Below are 23,862 nucleotides of genomic sequence, written 5' to 3'. Positions count from 1 at the left end.
CCTGAGCAGTCTGAGGATTGGATAACTCAGTGTCTGAGATGGCATGTGGGAATTTTGTGGGTGATTAGGAGAGTGGGTAGCCTAATCTTTGCATTGGTACAGCCTAATCTTTGATTTGTAAGAGATGCAGCCACAGGGCTTACAGAAAAAAGGAAAAATCCAAAAGTGCTTTGTGGAGAAAATAATGTTCCAAAGGCAGATTTCAGCAGTGGAGCAGGAAGGAGCAAAAAAGGAAGAGGAGAATGAAGCTTAAGGGGGGATCACTAGGCTGGATTCCAGGGCTGTGCCTCCAGTAACCTGCAACTGACTCTGCCTCTGAGCTCTCCTTTGGACCCAGTAGAGCTCTCCTAGGTGCAGTGCCTCTCTGTGCAAGGACATCTTGCAGTTTCCAAATTGCCACGTGCTTGCTCAAGCATCCTGGGCTTCCTACCAGCAGTTAAAATGATGCAGACCTATGTGTGTTAGAACTGGGCAAGACCTCAAACCCTGCACTGCAATCTTTTTATTCTATGGAGCCTAGAGAAGGAAAGGACTTACTCCAAATCCATACAGCAAATTGCCAAAACTTGCCTCTCTTTATAGTTAAGATTGATTGAGGTGACATTATTTATAGTGTGTAAATCATGATTGTTTTAAGGAGAACGTATTACACTACCCACTGTCTTTGGTACCTCCAAAGTACCAGTGTTCCTTCACCACTGTCCATAACACCTTTCCCTACCATTTCCCCTAGGATTTGCCCTTAAACAATTCAAGTCTCCCAATTAAGTATTTGCTCAAACCCTGGTTTTCTGGCCAAGCTTACTCTTGTGACTTCATGCCATCTTTGTATCTACTTAAAGAAAACAGAACACTTGTGAGGGTATTGAATGGGGATCAAGGTCACTAGCAACAGTCAGAGTTCATTGATCATTTGCTAGAAGCCAATCTATGGGCTAATCAGACATAGGGTGTGGAAGTGGGGAGCAAGATAAATGTAGTGGCAAGACTCAGGACGAGACATGGGATGGGGGGGGTGAAGAGAGAGAGGGAAGAGGTAGAGAGTGAGGAGAGAGACAGAGAGAAGAGACAGAGAAAGAGAGAGAGAGAGAGAGAGAGAGAGAGAGAGAGAGAGAGACTGGAGACAAGCAGAACAGTGCCTTGATGCTCTCACCTTCTGCAGTGAAGCCTCTCCAGTTTGAACTTTCCTGAGCACATTCTAGCTCATTCGAATACATTCTCTACTGCAGACCCAGCTCCTCAGCCAGCCAGCTCTGGCCCACAATGTGCTGAGGTCTGCAGCCCTTCAGGGGCTGGAGGCCAAATGCATCATAGGCCCAGGCCAAGGCTCCAGGAAATTGGGGTCAATTTCTTTCTCCCCTGAGGGCCCAGTGGAATCATGGGGCCTGAGGCTTGGGGCTCTGAGAGGGAGAGTCAGAGTTCCCTGAAGTCATGTGAAACTTTCCCTAAACTTTCCCTGAGCTCACACAGAAACTCTTGAAGTGCACTCTGCAAAGCCCTCAGCAGCTGCGTGCTTAGGATGGTCCACCCTTCTCTATGACTACAGAGGTTTCCACTGTACCACAGTCCTCTTCATGCTGGCCTAGGAGAGGCCCAGGAAGGAGCAGGGTAGGGGGTGTCTTTTGCTTCTATATCCTGTCTCCTTGCAGCTGTTCTCTCAGCAGGAAAGCTTCCGCCTGCATCAGCCCTTAGAAAAACTTTGTTCATTTCCTCATCATGCAATCATTGATTAATTTCTTCACTTATGTAATTTATTCATGTATTCATCTATCCATTTGCTTTATCTTCTTGTTTGTTAAACAGATATATTCTATAACTCTCTTTCTGTCTATGCCATATTGTGTTAGACAGTTCTTGGAAGAACAAAATAATGAATGAATGGGTCGACCAAGTGGTGGGGACCTTTGAAGTGTTAGGGAAGACCCTGAGGACACAGGATTAATAGGGTTTCTTGTTCTAGGTGGCAAAAGAGGCAAAGAGGCAATGTGTGTCAGAGAACTCTAGAGTACTTGTCTCTGCATAACTGGTTGGCACTTGTTTGTGTCAGAGAAGGTGTTTGTCTGATGGATGAGTGTAGGGTGGAAACATGGCAGATAGAAAGAGCAAGAGCACAGAAGAATGAGAGTGTGAAAGAGCATTCAGAACACTTCAGAACACTTGCAGTCAAAGTTGAAGTTGAAGGTGGGCTGGTGGAACTGAAGCAGGGAAGCACAGGGCAGAGTGAAGGATGGGAAGGTTTAGAATGGAAGACGAAGAGAAGAGCGTACTGTGAATTTTTTGCATGGGTGTAGCATGCTTAACTTATCAGTCATCAAGTAGATTTTATCTTCTTATTAGTTTGAAAGAGTTTGAATGTAGACCTTGTTGCCAGGAAGAAGGACTTCTGTGCAGAAATCCTCTAAACATCCTAATTGTCCACATTAAGTCCAAAGTCCATAAATTGACCTTGAAAGCCCCATTCTTTCTTTTCCATACCAGCTCACCTTCTCTTCTTCCTTACTAATTCCCAAGACCACAGACACACAAGACTCTCTGAACTGTCCACAGCCAGGAATATCCTTCTACCCCTGTTCTACTCCGAAGAGTCTGCATCCTTGAAAACTCCCTTCCACCATTTCTCAAAGAGATTTTCCCTATCCCTCATACCTGGGTACTCCCCCCAGGTGCATCCTACTGACAGGACTGACTGTTCACCAGACTCTTCTTTTATGTTCCTGTCTCTGGCTCAATAATGGAAAGATAGGGCTCTCTTTGCATGTGAACCCCAAGGAACTACACACTAAGAAATGGTTCTTGATGACAGTTCCGAAATTCTCATAAAATTTGTCCTTCTCATAGAATCTCTGGCATTGAAAAGAACAGGTATGCAAGAAACCTTTAACCTACATCTTACAAAAGTTGAAAACTGCATTTCAACAAATGAGACCGGGAGGGGTAAACAGATGAACAAACCAAGCAAATCAAAGGTGCATCCAAAGATTCTGACAACAGAATGATAGGAGCAAGAGGGAAAGAGCTTGAGAGTAGCTGATGTGGTGGTTAAGTGTATGGTGCATATGGAAATTAGACTTGTGCTGGTATTGTATAATGTATTGTACAATGCTGCTTATACAGATGTCAAATAATAGAGTTGTGTACCAGAGAGATAATAACAGATGTCATGTGTCCATTCACACTTCAACCCATGGAACTGTATATGGTTCCCTGTGCACTACCAAGAGTGATCCCTGAATGCAGAGCCAGGACTCAGCTCTGGGCACTGCCAAAAGTGGCTCCAAAACCCAAATAAGTAGATAAAGCTGCAGACCTGAAATATATGTAATGGTATAAACCAGTGTCCTTTCAATAACAACTTTCAGGGAAATAAAGAAGACCATTTTCATAATAGAAACACGGTGCTGGGATACAAAAGTATCCCACATTGGTGTCATTACTGATGGAATGGAATAGGAAGAAATGAAATCAAAATGAATGAAGTGGAATGGAAGGAAATACTGTAGTGGAATGGAGTGGAATATAATGGAGTGGAATGAAGTCAAATAAAGTGATGTGGAGTGGAATAAGACAGAGTGAAACATAATGAAGTAGAGTAGAATGGAATGGATTGGAATGAAGCAGAATAGATTGGAGTAGAGTGGAGTGACATGGAATGGCATAGACTTGAATGGAATAGAAGAGATGACTGGAGTAAAATGCATTAAAAGAAAGGAAGGAGGGAAAAGAGAAAGGGAGTGCTCAAAAGAACACTTATCAGGATCAGAGTTACCAGGTTAGCTGGCAGCTTTCTCATTGACTTGGAAGAAATCAGCTTTGGTGCACATCTGCCTCACCACTAGGTATTCCAGGACCCATGCTCTTACCCATGGGGTGATTTGGAGTCATTTAAGTCCCTACTATTTTAGTTGAAAAACACAACCAACAAGCAAACAATTTGTTTCAGTTTGAAACTTCTGAAAGAACACTAATCTTGAATTGAGAAAACCATAGAGACCGGCTCTTCAGGTAGCCGTGCCCAAGCTTTTTGGGTGAATCCTCAGTTTCCCTATCTGCAAAATGAATTTATTCATAAAGCCTCTATTTCAGGGTGCTTGGGTTTTCACCATCAGGAAGAAAGTGCCCTGGAACAGTTCAGAGCTCTGGGGAGATGAGATTCTGTCTCTGTTTTTGAGAAGGTGATCTGAGATTGGGAGCTTGGATATTCCTCTTCCTCACTGTGCTTTCTTGTTTCTTAGGGACGCGGGAGCAACATCATCCACTGCCGGAAAGATGGCACCTGGAGTGGCTCCTTCCATGTCTGCCAGGAGATGCAAGGCCAGTGCTCAGCTCCAGACCAGCTCAACAGCAACCTCAGGCTGCTGTGCCCTGAAGGCTATGCCATAGGTATGATAGCTTCATGAGGACAAGCAGTGGGAGGGACACATCCTTCCAGGAATTCAGGGCTAATTCCACTCTGGGTCACCAGGTACCTCTACCACAGGATGGTTTTGTTTTCATTTGTTTGGCTTTTGGTTCACACCTAGCCAGTGTTCAGGGCTTTATTCTCCTAGCTCTGTGCTCAGAGGTCACTCCTGGTGGTTCTTGGGAACAAGATGTGGTGCTAGGGATCAAATCAGGATCAGCTGCAGTACAAAGTAATCCCTTCATTAGCTCTCCAGACCCTCGAGAGAAAACAGGATGAAGGAGACCAGAGTCTAAACTCCAGAGAAGAGTTCAGAATATGGGTGTTGGGCCAGCAGTGGTTGGTGAGTGCATTTATACTGGAATACAGACAAGAAGACAAGTGCCTCAAGGAACATACAAATCCCAGAGGAAGGGAAACTCATGGGGATTGAATTCATTCATCGTATTTAGAGAGGCGATCAAGATCCATTTACTATCCAGCTTAAACTTTGCATAACATAAGCCATTCAAAAGTACCTAGAGGCCAGGTTCTGTATCAATTAGTATGTTGGGGTCACCTCAAATTGTAGGGGGGGACAACTCTTTGCTTAGTGCTCAGGAATCATTCCTGGCAATACTCAGAGCAGCATGCAATGCTGGGGATCAAACTCTGGATTCCCACATGCAAATCCTTCACTGTAGCCCTTTGAGGCATCTCCTCAGCCGTCATCCAGCTCATTAGCAACTTTCCTCATTCTCTCAATAATCTCCAGCAGATGAGGATATTAATGGGATAACGCATCACGTCCCAAATCCTGACACCTCTCTGACGCCAAATTGACTTCTTTCCATGGCATCTAGGTTGCCTCCCAAATGAAGATAAATGGCCTTTTCAAAATATTGTGTGTATGCTGATAGGCCAGCTCACGGAGTGCTCACAGGGAGGTGCAGATCACATGGGGTTGGATACCAGGTCACTGCCTGGTGGAACCAGTGTCTGGACAGATCTGTCAGTCTCTGGCTCCCAGGCTTTCAGGAGAACTGGGCATGCATTGAATCTGACCTCAGCTGAAGGGAGTGACACTGACCCCTTGGGTTGATTCCCTAATTGACCATGATGAAAAGCCTGGGGAATTGGATGTCCTTTCTCAGGGCCAGTGTGATTTATGAGAGAGTCACCAGGGATGTCTGGAGCAAGAGGTTATCTGAGCACACACTCACTCCCAACCACCCAGAGCTGATGTGTTCTTCCACCAGAAAATAAGAGTTATCACCTCCCGCCCAGGAGCAAGTCCAGAGTTGGAAAGTACAGGCATGTGGGGCCAGTCCACCTCTTTTGGAAGATGGAGACACAAGTTCAGGGGCAGAAGTTACTCAACTCAGTGTAGAGCAGGAATCTGGGCTCTTGCATCTAGCTCTGGGACACATTAGTCCTGCGGGGGTAAGAAAAATGCCCATGTGCTTGACTGTTCTCTCTCTCTCTCTGTTTCTCTCTGTTTCTCTCTCTCTCTCTCTCTCTCTCTCTCTCTCTCTCTCTCTCTCTCTCTCTCACTCTGTCTCTGTCTCTGTCTCTCTCTCTCTCTCTCTCTCTCTCTCTCTCTCTCTCTCTGTGTGTGTGTGTGTGTGTGTGTGTAGGGCAGGAGAGGTCAGAGTGTGAAAGGGTGGTTCTTTGTTTTGCAAAGACCTCCCAAGTGGTGCTGAGGAGGCCCCAAGAACTCTTCCTGGTGATTCTCAGCCAATCAGAATAGCAGTTCAGTGGGAGGGCCAGAGTCTATGTTGTTGCTCTGACTTGCCCAGGCCACTCTGATGCTAGGCAAATGCTTAGGGACCTTCAGGGCTTCACCCAGCCATACACATGAGACCATGTTGTGCTGGGGATCACGCCAGGGTTGGCTGCATGCAAGGCATGTGTCTTCACCTTGTACACACACACTCTGTCTCTCTCTCTCTCTCTTTCTCTCTCTCTCTCCCCCCCCCCCCCGCCATCCCCCTGGTTGTTCTCTTGCTGATGATTCCAAAGATACTTTATGATCTTAAAGAAACCACCCATTGAAAAGAGTGTAATTTGAAGGGATTCAGAGGGTTTGAGTCTGGGAGGGCTTGCTGATATAGACATTCTGGAAGGTTGAAACCATGTCGAGTGCTGCTGACATGGCAGTACTATCCCCAAACTAAGGCTTTCTAACCTTCCTTATTCCTGATTAGAAGTGGGGGGAGGGTGGCACTTAAGACAGAGGGGCTCAACTGCACATTCAACCAGAATTTACAAGTGAGTGTTCCATCATCTGCATAGTTGGCACTGAGAGCCCTGGGAGGACAATGTAGATTAAGTAATTTAGATTTAAAAAAAAAAACCATAAAAGGAGACTTCCTGTATGTCTTCGTCCACTGGACCTGCCAGTATAGTCTTACAGGCACAGACAGCAAGAAACTGGCTTTGGATCTGAGGGAAAGTACAGTGGGTAGGGCACTTGCCTTGCATGTGGCCAACCCAGGTATGATCCCTGGAACCCCATATGGTTCCTTGAGCCTGCCAGGAGTGATACCTGAGCACAGAACCCAGAGAGCACGTCCTGAGCACAACCAAGTTTGGCCTCCGCCCCCCAACTCCTCGACTACCACTCACACAGAAATAGACACCAGAGACCCAGACATACAGCATTCTATAGAAACCTCATGATTAGCCCATACAAATAGCCCATGACATTGCCCATTCAAACACCTACACATAGAGCTTACACAGAGCACCCCCAGCAGCAATGCCTAGGTATACACACACCAGGCATGCACATGCAAAGATATGCAAAACGGAAGCATGGCTGACACATGCACACAGATACTCAGACACACTTTTGGGACACACACTGCATCTCTGTGACTTAGCCACCACTGCTGGAAGAACAGACCAGCCCAGCTGTTCATTCTCAGAAGAGTCTAGAAAGGTGAAGGATGGGGAGGGGTGCAAGTGGGGACAATGACATCCCTCTGCCCTGGAGCTGTTTTTTGGTTAAAGCTGAGTATGACTTTGATCTGTATCTTATTAGTTCTAATCCCCTTCCCCTTTCTGGTCCCTCCCATTGTTCTCATTGCCCTGCAGGTCCCTGCCCTTTATGAATATTGTTTCCTCCTATGGGGAAACAAAGGGAAGAAAAGTATCACTGGACACTGAGGTTAACAAGTAAACTAGCCTCTGTCTGCATCTCAGGCTGAATCTCTCTCAGGGCTGAAGAGTTTGTTCAAAGGCTTTGCCAACAGGAGTGCATGGCAAAGTGGGGTGCAGGGAAAAGAGGCCTGAGGGCTGGAGCACATTCTGGAGCCCCTCCTAGCACCCCACAGCAGCTCACTGTGTGCCCCTACCCAAGCAGCATGGGCAATTAGAAGTCCCCAAGCCAAAAGCTCCCCCCCCCCCCCCCCCCCCCGCGTGGCTGTCCTCCTCTTGATAGAGCTGGGTGAGCTCACCACTCTATAAGGCTGCCAGCTAGAGCTCTTTTTTTTTTTTCTTTCTTTGGGTCACACCTGGAGATGCACAGGGGTTACTCCTGGCTCATGCACTCAGGTATTACTCATGCGGTGCTCAGGGGACCATATTGGATGCTGGGAATCAAACTGGGGTTGGCCTCGTGCAAGGAAAACACCCTACCCACTGTGCTATTGCTACCTCCCTCCTTTTTTTCTTGCTGTTTTGGGTCACACCTGGCATTGCACAGGTGTTACTCTTGGCTCTGCACTCAGGAATCACTCCTGGCAGTGCTCAGGGGACCATATGGGATGCTGGGACTCGAACCCGGGTCGGCTGTGTGCAAGGCAAACGCCCTACCCGCTTTATCGCTCTAGCCCTCAGCCAGCACTCTTATGTCATTGAAAACTCCAAGTTGGGGAGAGGCTGACTGGAAAGAAACAGGGGACAGTCGCTCAATGGCAGCCTCTCCCAGACTGACCCATTTCTTCCTTTGTTTCCCCTCCTGGGATACCACAGACCTTGTCTATTTCTCAGAGCTGAAACTTTCTTTCACCAAAGAATTCTTCCCTTGCACTGTGCTTTGCCCTTGTTCCGGAAAATTCCTTTCGAGCTGACCTCCTGCAGACACACAGCTTGGAGTCCCTCTGGCTGATAGGTCATGTTCCCCTCATGCTTATCATTTGGGTTTTGTAGGTGTCCCCCCAACCTCCACACACCAATTTCTTCTCCTTTCCTCATTCCATTATGGATGCTGGGCTAATGGGTACTTGCCGGGTTGAAATCATGAGGAGGGAACCAGGGAGAGAAGAAGAGCCTCACCTCTGCCCTGAAGGTCTGGAGGGCGGGTGGGCAACTGCACTCTGATGCAGGGAGAGACTTGGGAAAGGGTGGCGAGGGCAGCTGTCAGGACACTGAGCCCCGTATCTCCATCCCCTTAGGGTCTGAGTGTGCCACCTCGTGCCAGGACCACAACAGCGAGTCCATCACCCTGCCTGTGAACATGACCGTGCGGGACGTCCCCCACTGGCTGAACCCCACCCGGGTGGAGGTGAGTGATGGGAATGTCCTCCATTTAAATCCTGATGACAACTGTAGAAATAAGAGTACTGATATCCTGAGATCCCTGGAATACCTGGGATAGGTATTCAGGTGGTTTAGAGTCTCTGCCTGTCTGTCCGAAAGGGTCTTACCCAAGGCGGGCTGCTATTGGCTGTCCTGTAGAAACTCTGAGGAGGCGGGGCCTTGCACACACCACAGCCCAGATTCCCATTTCCTTGGCTTCGCTTAGCTGACTACATGAAAACAAATACTGTGTGAGATGAGAATTAGAAAGGTCTAGTGTGCTTACCCCCAGGCTGAGCCCACAGCTTCATTTAAATTCCAGAAAGATTCCCGGATGCAGGTAGTATTGTGTGCATCTTACACCTGGGGACTCTGAACTCTGAGCAGAAAGGGCCCGAGGGGGGCTGAGTCCCAGTGCCGTGCCCAGGAAGCCAGACTGGCATGTGCCTGACCAGAAGACCAGAGAGACTCTGCCTGTCTCTTGGCAGCTGTAATCATTACCTTGCGTCCTGTGGGGTGGCCACGCCTACCTCCTTCAGGATATCACCCAATGAATCCAAGTAGGATCTCATTCACATCTTCCAAGCAGGCTGGGCACCTGCTCCTCCCCATGGAGATGGTGACAGAAGAGGAGGGTTGCAGAGGAGAGTCAGTTCTGTCTCTCAGGCCCAGGGAGCTGCTGCCTGACTGCCACAGATCACACTCCGGATAGCCAGGCAGAACCCAATACTGGGTGTACTGTTTCTCCAGTGAGTGGATGGTGAGGGCTGACTCAGCACTGGGCACACAGACCAGGCATAGGAGCGCCCCCTTGTCCCCCAGCGCCTAGTGTACCCCAGCCTCCTCCTCCCTTGCCATCTTCCTCTGTTCTCACTTGTCCTTTCTTCTGCCTCTGCTTTCCCTCCATCGCTGTCTTTCATCTCCCTCTCCCTCTCCACCCTCCCTCCCAATACCCCCCCACCTTCCCTCCACTCTCAGTCTCTCCGTTCTAACTCTCTTCTGCATCCAGAGACATCCCTGTCTTTCCACTCTTGCTCCTGCATCTGCTTGCTTCACTCAGACTGTATTTCACTTCTCCCAGCCTAGCGTGCCCACATCCTCTCAGTGTGCTGCATGATTGCGAATTCTTTGCACCCAGGGGCACGGATAGAGCCAACATCGCAAGGAAGTTAGAGCTCCCAGGTACAAGACTCCTCTGGTTGCACAGATGGAGAAACCAAGGCAGATGGAGAGTCAGACAGGGAGAGCACAAAGGAAGCAGAGCCGGAGCAGTGAGCTCCCCTTCCATGGCCAGACTCCCCACCTTTTCCACTCCCCCAATTCCAACAGACCCAAAGTCAGTGGGCTTACACTCCCTCCCTAGCAGACACAGGAGCCCTCACTCAGGCAGTTTTGGAGGTCACCGGGGCCTGGAACCCCAACCAGCTCCCTCCTACCCCACCTCCACTCAGGCCTTTCCCGTGTCCCTTTCACCCCCAGCCCCGCCCTCCCTCTGTGAGCCCGAGCACCAGAGAGTTCGGTTATAATTCACTGTGAAATAAATCCAGAGGTTTGAAAGCCTGCAAGCCACTCCTCCCTCCCCAGTCGCCCACCCGCTGCCTGCACACCCCAGCCCCCACCCAGTTACCCCGGTCTGCCTTTATTGATGCCGGTCTACCAAGAGAGCTGTAACGAGGTTCAGACCTCCACTGGTCTCGGGAGGCCTCATTATCCAGGAGGAAAAAAATGTGGTAGGAAAGGGGAGGAGGACAGAGGGCAGAGATTGATGATTTCCAGGAATAAGGCAGAAAGGCTGGCCTCTGCTGCACCCTTGCCCCCCGTATGGTGAAAGCTACAGGAGTGGCTGCTGGGGCAGGCGCAGAGGGTCCGCCTCCAGCATCTGTGCAGAGAGGCAATGAGACAAAGCTCTGCTCTTGTGCCCTTGTCCCCAAGGTAAGAAGGTGAGAAGCAGGACTGCCAGTTAACAGGTGCAGGCACAGGACCAAGTTTTTTTTTATCCTTAATTTGTGCACACATGTGTGTGCATGCACACACACATCCACACACATCCATAGACACACACTCTCTCGCACACACACTCTATCACACACATAGACTCTCTCTCTCTCTCTCTCTCTCTCTCTCACACACACACACACACACACACACACACACTGATGAGGTAGGGAGCTCATCTCTTCATTATTTCTCAGTGGAGGAAAAGGCACCTCAGGAAAGGTAGGTACTGGCTTAAGAGAATATGAGGAGAGTCCCAAGCCAGTCTAAAGTTGCAACTTACTCCTTTCTCTGGCTATCCAGGCAATTACTGTTGTCTTTTGCATTTTGAAGATAAAATGTTTCCTGGTGGTTTACCAGGGATATGTTGGCAAATGCTTCCCAACTGGCTCCGCACTAGAACAGCCTCGACTTCGTAGCCTCTGCCAATTACTGTGGTGTAAATATTGCTGCCATGGTAGCTGTTGCCTTTCCCCTGTTGCACACAGAGTTGGGAACAAATGTTGCCTCTCATGAGCCCATGTGAGCTCACAGCAGTCTCCTCACTCATGTTTGGCTTGGGAGAGGCTCTTTTTTAAGAAGACAATGATGAGTACTTAGGAAAGTGAAATATTAACATTGAACTCAGGTGTCCTGATTAGTGCAATGCCCATTAGAACAGTGGGCCTTATAGATGGCCGTGCACATCCAATTTATCAGGGAGTGAATACCCAGATATTCAGTTTTTGCTGTTGTTGATCAAGGTTTAAGTCCAAGCCTGGGTACTTTCTTAATGTATGTCTTTGGTCAAATTTTATTAATATTTAGGTCACATTTTCCTCATCTGTGAAACGAGAGCTAGATCTAGATGATATAGTGTTAGAAACACTTATGGAATAGGATAAATAGCATAAAATGGGGAAAGCAGGCCAAGAATCTCACTTCACGTATTAAATGGCTAGTCTAATAGTAGCAGTAGTAGTAGTAATAGTAGTAGTTATAGTGATGGTAGTAGTAATAGACCACAATAGTACTGCTGATAGTAGTAGTTCATTAGTGATTATAGTAATACCAGTAGCATTGGCAGTGATACCGATAGTCATAATGCTAGTACCATTTGTGATAGTGGTAGTAAAATAGTGATGTTGGTATTAATAGTGGTTGTGGTATTAGTACTTAATATAATATTTTAAAGGAAAAGACTGAAAGCAAAACAGAACAAACATTTCTTTGCCTGTACCCAACTTAAAAAATGAGAATTTAGAACTACAACTGAGTGTGTGTTTTATTCTTATTGAGATATAACTTGCATACAAATCTTAAGCTCAAAGCTTTCTGCATTTTTGTGTTTTTGTTCACTCATGAAACCTATTTGGATCATTCCAACTCCCAGATAATTCTCCCCTCCCCCAGCCACCAAGGTAATTTTTATTGGTTTTCTTGCAACCACAGTTCATGTGTCTGATGAAATTATTTTGCAAAAATATTTTATACTTTCATAAAAAAACTCAGTATGTCCCTTTAGTTTAAATTGTCCTCTTTTGGGGGGACAGGTACAATAGAACAGTGGGTAGGGCCAATCCTGGTTTGATACTTGGCATTTTATATGGTTCCCTGAGCACCACCAGGAGCAATTGCTAAGCACAGAGTCAGGAGTAACCCCTGACCACTGCCAGGTGTGGCCCCAAAGCAAAAAAACAAAAATTCTCCTTAGTTTTTATGCCAGCCAAACATTTTTTTTATTGTTTATTTTATTTATTTATTTATTTTTTTTATCATTTTTTTTTATTAGTGAAACACCATGAAGTACACTTATAGACTTATAAATTTTTGTGCTTGGGTTTCAGTTATACAATGATCAAGTACCCATCCCTCCACCAGTGCCCATCCTCCCCCACCACGGGTCCTAGCATCCCGCCCACCCCCCATCCCTCCTCCCCCCCGTCCCACCCTGCCGCTGTGGCAGGGCATTCCCCCCTGTTCTCTCTCTCTTCTTTTGGGTACTGTGTTTTGCCAGAGAGGCATTGAGTGGCAATCATGTTTGGTCTATAGACCACTTTTAGCATGACTCTCCCACCCTGGGAGGGTCTTCACAACACCCTTTATTTGGTGCTCTCTTCTCTATCTGAGCTTCCTTCTCACCTAGAACGTGTGTAGCCAAACATTTTTGAAAGAGACTGTGATACACAGAAATCTTGCCCTGATGTATTTAATGAGATAACACAAACCCAATGATAGATGGACAAGCCCCTCTGGTTCTGTGTTGGAGAGATTGCAAGGAAGGATGGAGACCATAATGGACTGTGAAAACCGCAATTTCCAAAAGGGACTGCTCTAGCTGAGCTCATTGATGTGGAGTGATACTCACAACCTGTGTGTCCAGAACATCCATGGTTCTCTTGAGTAAAAAAAAATACGGAGTTTTAAAATCATGAAATCTCTCCCTTGTAAATATGTGTTTACTCACAGGAGTCTTATTGATCAAGAGGGGGCAATCCAGGAGAAAAAATGATTTCTTTTGGAAATCTTCAGGAAGGGTATCAGATTTCTGGCTCAGGAAGAGAAAACTTTTCAGGACTTCTGCTCTGCTGGAAACTGTCTTCTCTGTGCAGGATATTTTAGATATTCTGTCCCTCCTCTATGGGCCAAAGCTACTCGACCATTCTCATTTCTCTTCTGTCAAAATAATAATCTATTTTGTATCATGGCTTCAAAATACAAATTAGAAGAATTTGAAGGACAGTCTGGCATCTAAAATACAGTCACTGCTATCAGTCAGACACAAGTTTAATTCCTGTCATGACTGAGCTTATCTAAATTCTTTCTGCCTCAGTTTTCTTTGGTATAAACAAAAGTCAAAAATAGGTCCTCTTGGGGCCAGAGTGAATATGAGTATAGGGCATTTCCCATATGGTCAGCACCACCAGGAGTAATTCCTGAGTGCAGAGCCAGGAATTATTTCCTTAGCATTGTCAAGTATGACCCAAAAAAATTGAAAATAGGTCCTCTTCCATAGTTATGGAATGAAATGATATGAAAGCATTAATCACAGAGCTTGGAGAACAATATTTGTTTAAGAGAAAGTTCATGTTGACCAAGATGGGGATAATCATAATGACAGTGGTTGGTGGCAGTGATGGTGTGAATGGTGGGAATACAGATGCTGATGGTGGTAGTGATGGTGATGGTGTTACGGATTAGGATTATAATAATGATGGTGACAGTGATCAGATCATGATTTGCTGATGGAACCAATGTTGTGGTCTTTGCAGTCAGGAAAATTACTATCTGTTCTTCTTATATATAGAGTCAGGCAATTAAAGCTGTCTTATAAAACCTGATCTGAAAGGACTTAGAGGTCTCACTGTTAAAGGTCTCACTGGCATCAGTAGGAACAGGCTGACATTTGGGGGGCTCCATCTGAGATCTCCCAACTTGTGGTATAAACAGCCTGTGCTTTCCTTCATCTCCTGCTGCCTATCCCCTTTCCCAGCTTTCTTCACAGACAGAGCGGCCCTGTAGTGAGACACATGGGGCATGCAGCCCTGAGGAATAGTGGAAAATCCAAAAACCTTGGAAAGATAAATAGGCTCATGCAGATAGTATAAAAGTCCTTTTTCTGAACTCACGTCAGGTAAACCTCAACTGACAGAACTTGTACAACCACACCAAGTCACTCCTCCACATGGATTAAATTAGCTCTCAAATAAACAGGGGGAGGGATGGGCATCAAGTCCCAAGTGGATCCTAATGCTGCTGTTTTCTACTTCTTGAGCCATTACCACATACCCCTCGAATAGCCCTGAAATTTGGCTGGGAACTGACTCTCAGACCCAAAGATGAAAGTTTTCCAGAGAATGAAAGCAGGCAGTTCTCACCAGTTCTTGGCCCCATGACCAAGAAGCTGAGGACACAAAAGTAACAGAGCTGGAAGGATCAAATACTGGAATTACATGTGTATTTGTTTGCTCCTGAGAGCAGTGTCCCAAACACAGGCACTTTCCCCAAGAAACTTAAGAATTTGGGCTGTTAGTTAACCATATCTACTTCATTTCTCTCAATATATCATCATAAAAAGTTTGTGACACCTTGCGTACCCATTTCACAGATGGACGAACCTGCTGTAAAATTTAAGGCACAATTTGAAACCCCATTTGACACCTTAATGCCAAGTTTGTTTTCCATAGTATCACTTTGAATATATATATATATATATATATATATATAGAGAGAGAGAGAGAGAGAGAGAGAGTAGGCTGACACACTGTCAATAAAGTCAGTAGGGGGGCTGGAGTGATAGCACAGCGGGTAGGGCATTTACCTTGCATGCCGCCAACCCAGGTTCGATTTCTAGCATTCCATATGGTCCTCTGAGCATGGCCAGGAGTAATCCTGAGTGCAGAGCTAGGAGTAACCCCTGTGCATTGCCAGGTGTGACCCAAAAAAGAAAAAAAGTCAATAGGAAGCTAAGTAATAGATTTCACATTACAAGACTGTTTGACAGGTCTTCAAATATTTGTCCATGATCTTTAATTAAATTCTGTGTACATAAAAATTGTCCCTTTAAAATAGACTCTAGGCTAACTTATTAGGAATGCCCTTCTGATGCTCTAAAAGAAGAAAAGAAAAATAAAGAAAACATTTCCCATTGCTAAAACTTTCTCTAGCTTGGTATGCCTAAATTTATTTCTATCGTAAATATTCACTGACCATCCTTCATAGACCAGACAGTTCCAGGTATGAAACAGTCAGAGATACTATGGAATAGAGAACGAAGGTGTTCAACCCAGACTCAGCCAGATCTTGGAATCATGTGATTCTTTTTGGGCCAAGTTCATAAAGAAACCTAATTACAGTTTGGCTCCCATATAGGTCTGCCCAGGGAAAGAATAGGATGGTGATATGGGTTTTCATAATCTGACTCATATGACTGTTTATTTCTTAATTAAAATTAATCAACTTGAAGAACATGCCCTGATCATAGAGACTTCCATGACTAATGTCTGACAGTTCCCATGGAAAAATCTAGGCATTTGCCTCTAGCACATTTTTACTTTATTTTTTAAAGAAATCCTTGTAAAATGGCATGAAAAGTTGGGCTTCTTTGACAAAATTGAGAAAGGAAAACCAAGACCAATATGTTAGCCCTAACCCTCATGTTATCTGTATTTTTCCAGTTTCATTTTTTTCTTTATTTGCCTACTTTAAGTATTATCATTCTATTGTACATTATGTTTGTCTTTTTATTTGTTTGTATGTGGGCTACACCTGGATGTGCTCAAGGCTTACCCCTTGCTCTGCACTCAGGGATCACTCCTGGTGGGCTCTGGGGACCAGCCATTAAACCTGGGTCAGTCGCATGCAAAGCAACTAATCCACTGTACTATCTCTCCAGCTCTTGTTAAGAGTTGTTTTGAATAAATTTCAAAACAATTTCTTGGTTACAAATCCTAGTTTATCTGCTTACCAGCTATTGGACTTAGGAGATTTATTTTACTTATGATACAATATTCATTTCCACCTCTTTGGTGAAGAGAAAAAAAAGATAGTGCATAAAGCACTTAGCATCATGAATGCACTCAACGTACTCTAGATGTCATTGTAATTATTATTATTAAAGGAAGCGCAAAATAAATGCAGATATGCATACGTTAACTCTGCAGGTGCTCCAAGGAATGAAATGTGCTCCTACAGTGATCTGGGTACAAGTAGTCCTTTGTACTGGCTTTGGAAAACCCTATCCTACAACATTCTACCATCTTCCTTCTACAGGCACACACATGCATGCACACACATATGTGCACATACATGTATAGCTACACCTGCACAAACATATACATATGGACACAGCCACACATTTGTCATATGCATACATCAACATGTGTTCACATGTAGACTGTGATAACACATGTAGACAGGTAAATCTTATGTTCACTCATACACAATTCACCTACACACATCCAGATATAATACACATACACAAAAACACACATTAAACCCTTCCTTTTCCTCCCGCCTCATCCATTGAGAAAACATAATTTTCTGAAAGGTCTTTTTGATCAAGTTTCCATCCTTTACTTCTCTTCAACCATTATCCCTGCCAGGGAAGTACAGACTAATGACACCTACAGTGAACACAAATATTATTTTAGTCTTATGGCTCCTGTTATTTTAAGTACCTGTACAAAATTTTCAGTATAAAATGCCAGGGTGAGGTCAAGACTTGGATGATCCAAGAAGAGGTGGGGTGGTTAAATGTTTTGTCAACAAAAGGATGGCTTCTTTCCACCTCCAATCCCATGTAACCCCCCCTCCCTCCATTTCTCTGCAGAAAATTGTCTGTACAGCTGGTCTCAAGTGGTATCCTCATCCTTCTCTCATCCACTGTGTCAAAGGCTGTGAGGTGAGTTCTTTGAAATGATCCTTTTAATAATATTATTATCTGATTACTGTTTACTGTATTTATCAAGTGCTGCAAATATCCCTTTAACAGACTTCTTGGATAGAAATTAGCAAGCCTGTTTTACACATCATGGAGTGAAGGTAGAGATATCAACAAACTTGCTCTACAAAAACATTTAATGAGATGCCACATTGGGATTTCAAGCCAGGCTTTTCTGGCTTCAAAGTTTGTGTTCAACACACTATTTCATATATATGGAAGAGGGGAACAAAGCCATATTGATTAAACATCTATAATATTCCATGTATTTTACAAATATTATCACAGTTAACATTTGCAGAACTATATTTTTAAATTCCTACTTTACTAAAGACTGTCAAATTGTATGCTACATATTTCTTCATCATTCACTTGATCCTCAACCTGAGTGATAATATGGATGCCTTTACACAACCCTTAGGCTACATAATTATTTGATGCTCTCTCTCCTTGAAGTCCTCTGTGGAATCATTGTTGGCCATTTCTTGGAATTTGGCATTAAAGAAATCATCTCTGTGTATATTTGGTTGGGGAGCAGTATGGTATGTTGATGGTCCCTGTGCTCTCAAAGAGATTCTGTCCCTGGAGCTAAGATATTTCTGTAGACCCATCTGCCCTCATGTTTTTCAACTAGCTCTGGGAAAGTATCCCCAAATCCCAGGCATCCAGGTGAATGTTCAGAAATCTGTGATACCTATTGAGCCTAGTCAGGAAAATGTCAATAGGAAGAGTTGGTTGTGCTCTAGAAACTATTCTAACACACAAATCAGAAATACGCTTTGATTACAATAAAAATCTGACCTTTCATTTAAAGATGTGGAACCTAAGATGTCACAGTAGCCACGTCTAAAATATTTTTGAATCACTGTGAGATACACCCTTACAAAGCTGTTCATGATGAAGTTTCAGTAATTAGTGTTCCAACACCCATCCTTCCACCAGGGTACCTTTTCCAACACCAGTGTCCCCAGTTTCCCTCCCAGTTTCAAAGCTGTAAGGACTTAGTGTGTTCTAACCCTGTTCATTTGTGAGAGGATTTGATCATTACTGAAAAGTGGGGGTCTATGCACAGCATAATAGTGACAGAATCAAAATCTCAGACTTACTAAATCGTCTTTACTCTGAGATTTGTGCTTTTTCTATTCCACAAGGGCACCTCCTGCCATCCAATACAGAGCAAGTATCCCAAGAGAGTGCCTGGGTCTTGCATTTCTTTATGTGTATTGGTTAGAGACCCACACAGGCATCTTCTCACTATAGACTAAGAACTTCCTTTCTCCCAAGATTCAGGCATAAATTCTGTAGCTGCTGCTACATTCCATTGTTCTGGATCAACCCAGCATTTCAGAGCTTTGGTTACCTGGACCATCATTCTGCTGAGTGAGCAGTCTAGGTAATCTGTGTGACAGCAGAATTTGATCCTTCCTTTGACTCAGCAATGGGGCTTGAGAGACCCTCACCTGTCAGGCTCTGAGCCCTGCTAATGATTCTTATCACTTGCCCTTGTAGGTGCCCCCTCATCTCCTTTCATTCGTAACTTAGAGCCTGTATATTATCTCTTATCTGGGGCTGGAAAGTGTACTTAGGTACAGATGCTGAGTTCAGGGAGGAGCCATCAAGTGGGGATGTCTCAAATAGCCCAAATTCAGAAAGGGAACAACAAACCCCTGTCCTCTCACTCAAGCCTTGATCCAAAGTGATCATTCAATTATGCACTTATCCTCAAGTGCCCATCATGTGCCTGGCACTACTCTACGGTATAAGAATCTATGAAATTTTTTTGTGGACATGCTAATCATACTGTCCCCCTCTCCATGGTGTTATCTTTTTGTGCCTTATCCACCCACCTATCCATTTATATATCCATCCATTATCTATCATCAATTCATCTATTTATCAACATCATCTATTTTAAATTCACCCATCATTTTAATAAATAAGCTTTCATGTGTAAAGGGTTTTGGGGTTGTGTGTTTGTTTGGGTTTTGGTGTTTTTGGTATTACCCAACAATGCTCAGGTGTTACTTCTGACTCTACTCAGGAATTACTCCTGGTGGTGCTCAGGGGTGGGATGGGTGAGTGGATGGGCATATGGGATGCTGGGGATCAAACCCAGGTCAACTGCATGCAAGGCAGTCTTCCCTATTTGCTATCCTATTGCTTTGGCCATAAGGATGTGTGCATAATGTATGTATGTATGTATGTATATATATATATGTGCATGTGTGTGTATGCACAAACATACACATATGTATATACATATATGTATAAAGTTAATATTTCTAGGCATTTTACTATGAAATCTAGTTTATACAATGAATGACACAAATTTCTCCATCTCTCACAGTATAGTAAAGGAGATAGATAATTAAAGAGAGAATTCTAAAACTACCAGTTACCACCAAAGCAGCTACAAGAATATGAAGATACACAATATCCTGGGAGTACTAGGGAAGCCATTTTTGGAGGGTTGACATCAGAGTTAAATCTTAAAGGATGAATTATTTGCCTGAACACATTATTCATAGGAGCAGCAGAAGAAATATGAGCAATAGGAGAAATCTCTAAGTAGCAGAGCTTTTCGCATCTCTCTAGAAATTCTCCACCCCCATCTAATTAACTTTTACTCTTTTTGTGATCTCAGCTGAAACATCATTTCCTCAGGGACACCTTTATGGAGTTTCTGATTAGGTCAAATCCTCCTAATCTTTACTCTAACAGCATCAGTACTTTCTTTCATGGCTTTTTACTAGAGTTGGGCTAATTAGATGTGTGATTATTTGATCAAAGTTGGCTTCCACACTACAGTATAGTGTCTACACGAGTAGGAGTTCTATCTATATTAACTAGCTGTTACAACATTTCTAACACAATGTGGTACACATAGTAACAATTCAATAAAACAGAATTAAATAGAAGATGGATGGGTAAAAGATGGTGAGACTAATGCATGAATGTATGGATGACTGCTGGATTTGGCTTTGGGAAAGGGCACTTTGAGGAGAATAGATGGTGATATGTCTAGATAATATTTTGAGGGGCCAAATTAAAAAGACCCATTGCCATCTACTTTTTCTCTTCCCCAGTCACTCCTTTTCCAAGGCAATTCTTATTATTCAAAGGAAAGGAAACATGTTTCCTTCATTACTCTGATTAAACACAATATGAGAAAGAACATGAGAAACAGAATCTTCAGGCACCAACCAAAAAGGAGTCAAAGATTGCTCTGTGCTTCTCAGCCCTGATAATGCAAATGTGATAATGTGTTAGTTGTTGGTCCAACAGCAGAGTCAAGCTTGCTGTTTCTACCAGTGCAGTAGCATAATCCACCCTGAGCATGTCTCTTGCTTGGTTTTGGTTGTCTTGTTAAAATGTAAGATCTAGGGGGCTGAAGCGATAGGACAGCGGGTAGGGTGTTTGCTTGCATGCGGCCGACCTGAGTTTGATTCCCAGCATCTCATATGGTCCCCTGAGCACCACCAGGAGTAATTCCTTAGTGCAGAGTCAGGAATAACTCTTGTGCATTTCCAGGTGTGAGACACAAAAAGCAAAAAATCCTTATTGAGTAATGAAAAGAAATCAAACGTAGTCAATCTCACAGATTTGGGATTTTAGTCAGAGATGCTAAGGCCATGGATGCTACATAGAATGGATTTTGCATGTGAGCTTGGCTGAATATTAGGTAGTGGTATATTTTTCCCATCTATTGAGCATGAGAGACCTCAACCCACACTTTGATCAATTATTTTTTACTTTCATCTACTTTTCACACTTAATGGCTTCACGGTACTTCTTTGATAGGGGTTATGGGAATATATTCTTTGCTTTGTGAAATTAGTGCAGTCACTCTGCTTCTCTTTGACTCCTGTGGTCTTAGGGCCCAGAAAAGAAAAGCCAGTGGAGTAAAATCACACATAACTACAACAATGGCTAAAGTTTGGAAGTCTTAAAGTCAGGTTTTCTAATCCCACCCCACCCTATAATTACCCTTTCACAGACGCCCAATAATCCACTTCTAAACATCTCTAAGGACTAATGTTGTATCAAGATTTAAACTAGGTGGTTAAGAAACTCAGATAAACTGGATATTGCCCAGTGCTGGAGGAGTTCCTGTCTAGTGTCAGCTACAAGTACACAAACAGACCACAGAAGACAAGGTGCTTAGTGCTTAAATGGGGAATTACAAGTCCCAGATGGGTTACAGACATACCTGGACTTTCTCCTAAGACAGATCTGGGGAAAGATCGGAATTTACTTCATTCCTCCATCTTTTCTACCACTTTAATGTATTGAGTAGTTGGAGGAACACAAGCTGTAGCACTAGCTATACCTTAGATTAGTGAAGGAAAAAATAAATTAAAATTAGTCTCTGCCAGTGTGACCTAGGCTGAATTCCTTTCCTACTCTAAGTTTCAGAGTCTTCTCCTATGCAGTGAGAACCACAATGCTCTCATGTATTGGGAGAAATTAAAGCTGAAGAATGTAACACAGAGTTTATCAATACCCCAGTTAGGGACCCAGGAGCCAACAACCATCCAAAGACTGTTGTGCTAGTTCCTACAAGTGCTTGCATTTTATCTTTACAGTCCATGCGTACTTTATGTTCTTAATCTAAATGCATATATTTTATTATAAACATGTTTTAATTTCTGCTACTGGAAAAAGTCCATTAAAAGGGCACAGATAAGTTCCTTTAAAAATGAGATAAAGAGGGCCTTGAGTTCACACCTGGTGGTGCTCAGGAGTTACAACTTCTAACTCTACTTCAGAGATCACTTCTGGCATTATGTGAGTAACCATATGCATTGAGGTGATCAAACTGGGGTTGGCAGTGTGCAAGAAAAGCACATTAACTCCTGTACTGTCTCTCTGGCTCAATATTCATATCATTGTTTTGAGTAAGATGAGCCCTCTGCTTCAAGATATAAGTGGTTATGTTTTTATTCATCTCTGTATACCTCAAAATACAACAGTGTATCTGTCTCCTAGCGTACGCACGTTTTGTGAAGAAACTTTTGGTTAGATATGAGTCTTTATAAGTGGTAAAGTGTTCATTTGTCCAAACTGAGAATGGGCCTGGAAACCAGGCGTATTAACTGTACAGGTTGGAAGGAAATTACAAATAGTTGATCTGTGGCAAGGGTCATTCCCCACTAACTTCAGCGGGTTAACAAGATCTTCTTTCCATCCTTTATCCTCTTTTCTAGCCCTTCATGGGAGACAATTACTGTGATGCCATCAACAACCGAGCCTTCTGCAACTACGATGGTGGGGATTGCTGCGCCTCAACAGTCAAGACCAAAAAGGTATGCCAAGGCATCCCCTTCTGCTATCCTGTCCTGTCCTCCTATCCAGCTTTTTTGGTCAAAATAACTGCTGTGTTCTAGATGACCCGAGGTCATTTTTGTATGAGCATTCACCTACAAGTTTTATTTATTGCATGTGTTATATATATATATATAATATATATATTATTCATTTAGCTGGTAATTGAGATCAACACATGTGCTAGATTAAGTGTAGCAATTCAAGGATAAGCTTTGCAATTGTGGTCCCCTTTTATGTTTAAATGTGCGAAATTTAACAAGTGAAAGTGTAATACTTATCTTTAGAAGGGAAGAGCAAGGTACCAAGAAGGCTCAGGCAACAAGACATATTTTGAAGAAGGATCACATCTCTGTTGACACTTGGGGAAGGGGGATGTGACCTAGAAAAGAGCGTCTCAGATAGATGTACAAAATCCTAGGGAGAAGTGTGTATTGAAAGATCCATACATAAAGTCTAATGACTTTCTATTGTTTTATAGCATTTTTTTTTTTTTTGGTTTTCAGACCTGTAGAATTGGGGCAAGTGGTCTTGTGGTGATTTCCTTCTTTTGTGTATTAAGATGCAGCAGGACTAATTCAATTGTGTAGAGTAGAACTAGAACCTTAGATTCAATGTTTTATCAGCTACCTACAGTTTCCTCCTGATGAAAGTTGGAATGAGAAAATGAAGTCCTAAATGAGTGTTGAGAGGGAGATGGTCAGTGTGAATAGCCTAAGTTGAAAATGTTCTTGTGATGAATACAATTTCACTTTTTGTACTTGTCTTCCTCCTGAGATGTACCATCATTTGATCAAACATCTCATTTTAAAGGAGAACTATGTTCCAAAGACTGGAAGGCAAAGAATCATAATTTTAAAAGGATGGTTCCTCTAAAATATCTTTTCACTTCATTCATGAGGACTGTTCGTGCCCTAAAGGAGAATCATTTGCCAAAGACATGGTGTGAATTGTAGAAACAAAACAAGTTCCAGCTTCCTACCTGAGTCTCTTCCCACACTCCTTTGCAGTTTGCTTCGGGGGCACACCAAGCAGTTTTCAGGGCTTACTCCTGGTTGGATGCTCAGATCATATGTGGTGCCAGTGATTGAGCTGAGCATTGCTGTGTGTAAGGCAAACACCTTAACTACTATAGTATCTTTTCCCACTCCCCCCAGTTCCTTTCTATTGCAATATTCATGTGATAAATTGTGCCTTCATGAGGTAATTTGTTTCTTCA

The 23,862-nt window shown here is 43.7% G+C and overlaps 1 protein-coding gene across 1 annotated transcript in view; it reads left to right on the top strand.

Annotated features, from left to right (window-relative positions):
- The window catches only part of PAPPA (pappalysin 1), a 263,826-nt gene that overhangs the window by 227,663 nt on the left and 12,301 nt on the right, over positions 1-23,862 (top strand). Inside the window, exons 18-21 of the mRNA XM_056138647.1 lie at positions 4,233-4,380; positions 8,779-8,888; positions 17,208-17,279; positions 22,526-22,624. Of these exons, the coding sequence (XP_055994622.1) occupies positions 4,233-4,380; positions 8,779-8,888; positions 17,208-17,279; positions 22,526-22,624 (429 nt within the window). The remainder of the gene's footprint in view (positions 1-4,232; positions 4,381-8,778; positions 8,889-17,207; positions 17,280-22,525; positions 22,625-23,862) is intronic.

The sequence above is a fragment of the Sorex fumeus genome, unplaced genomic scaffold (assembly GCF_029834395.1).
Source record: "Sorex fumeus unplaced genomic scaffold, SorFum_2.1 ptg000129l, whole genome shotgun sequence".
Taxonomy (NCBI): Eukaryota; Metazoa; Chordata; class Mammalia; order Eulipotyphla; family Soricidae; genus Sorex; species Sorex fumeus.
Note: the sequence above shows the minus strand (reverse complement) of the source record. Positions and strands in the feature narration are given on the sequence as shown.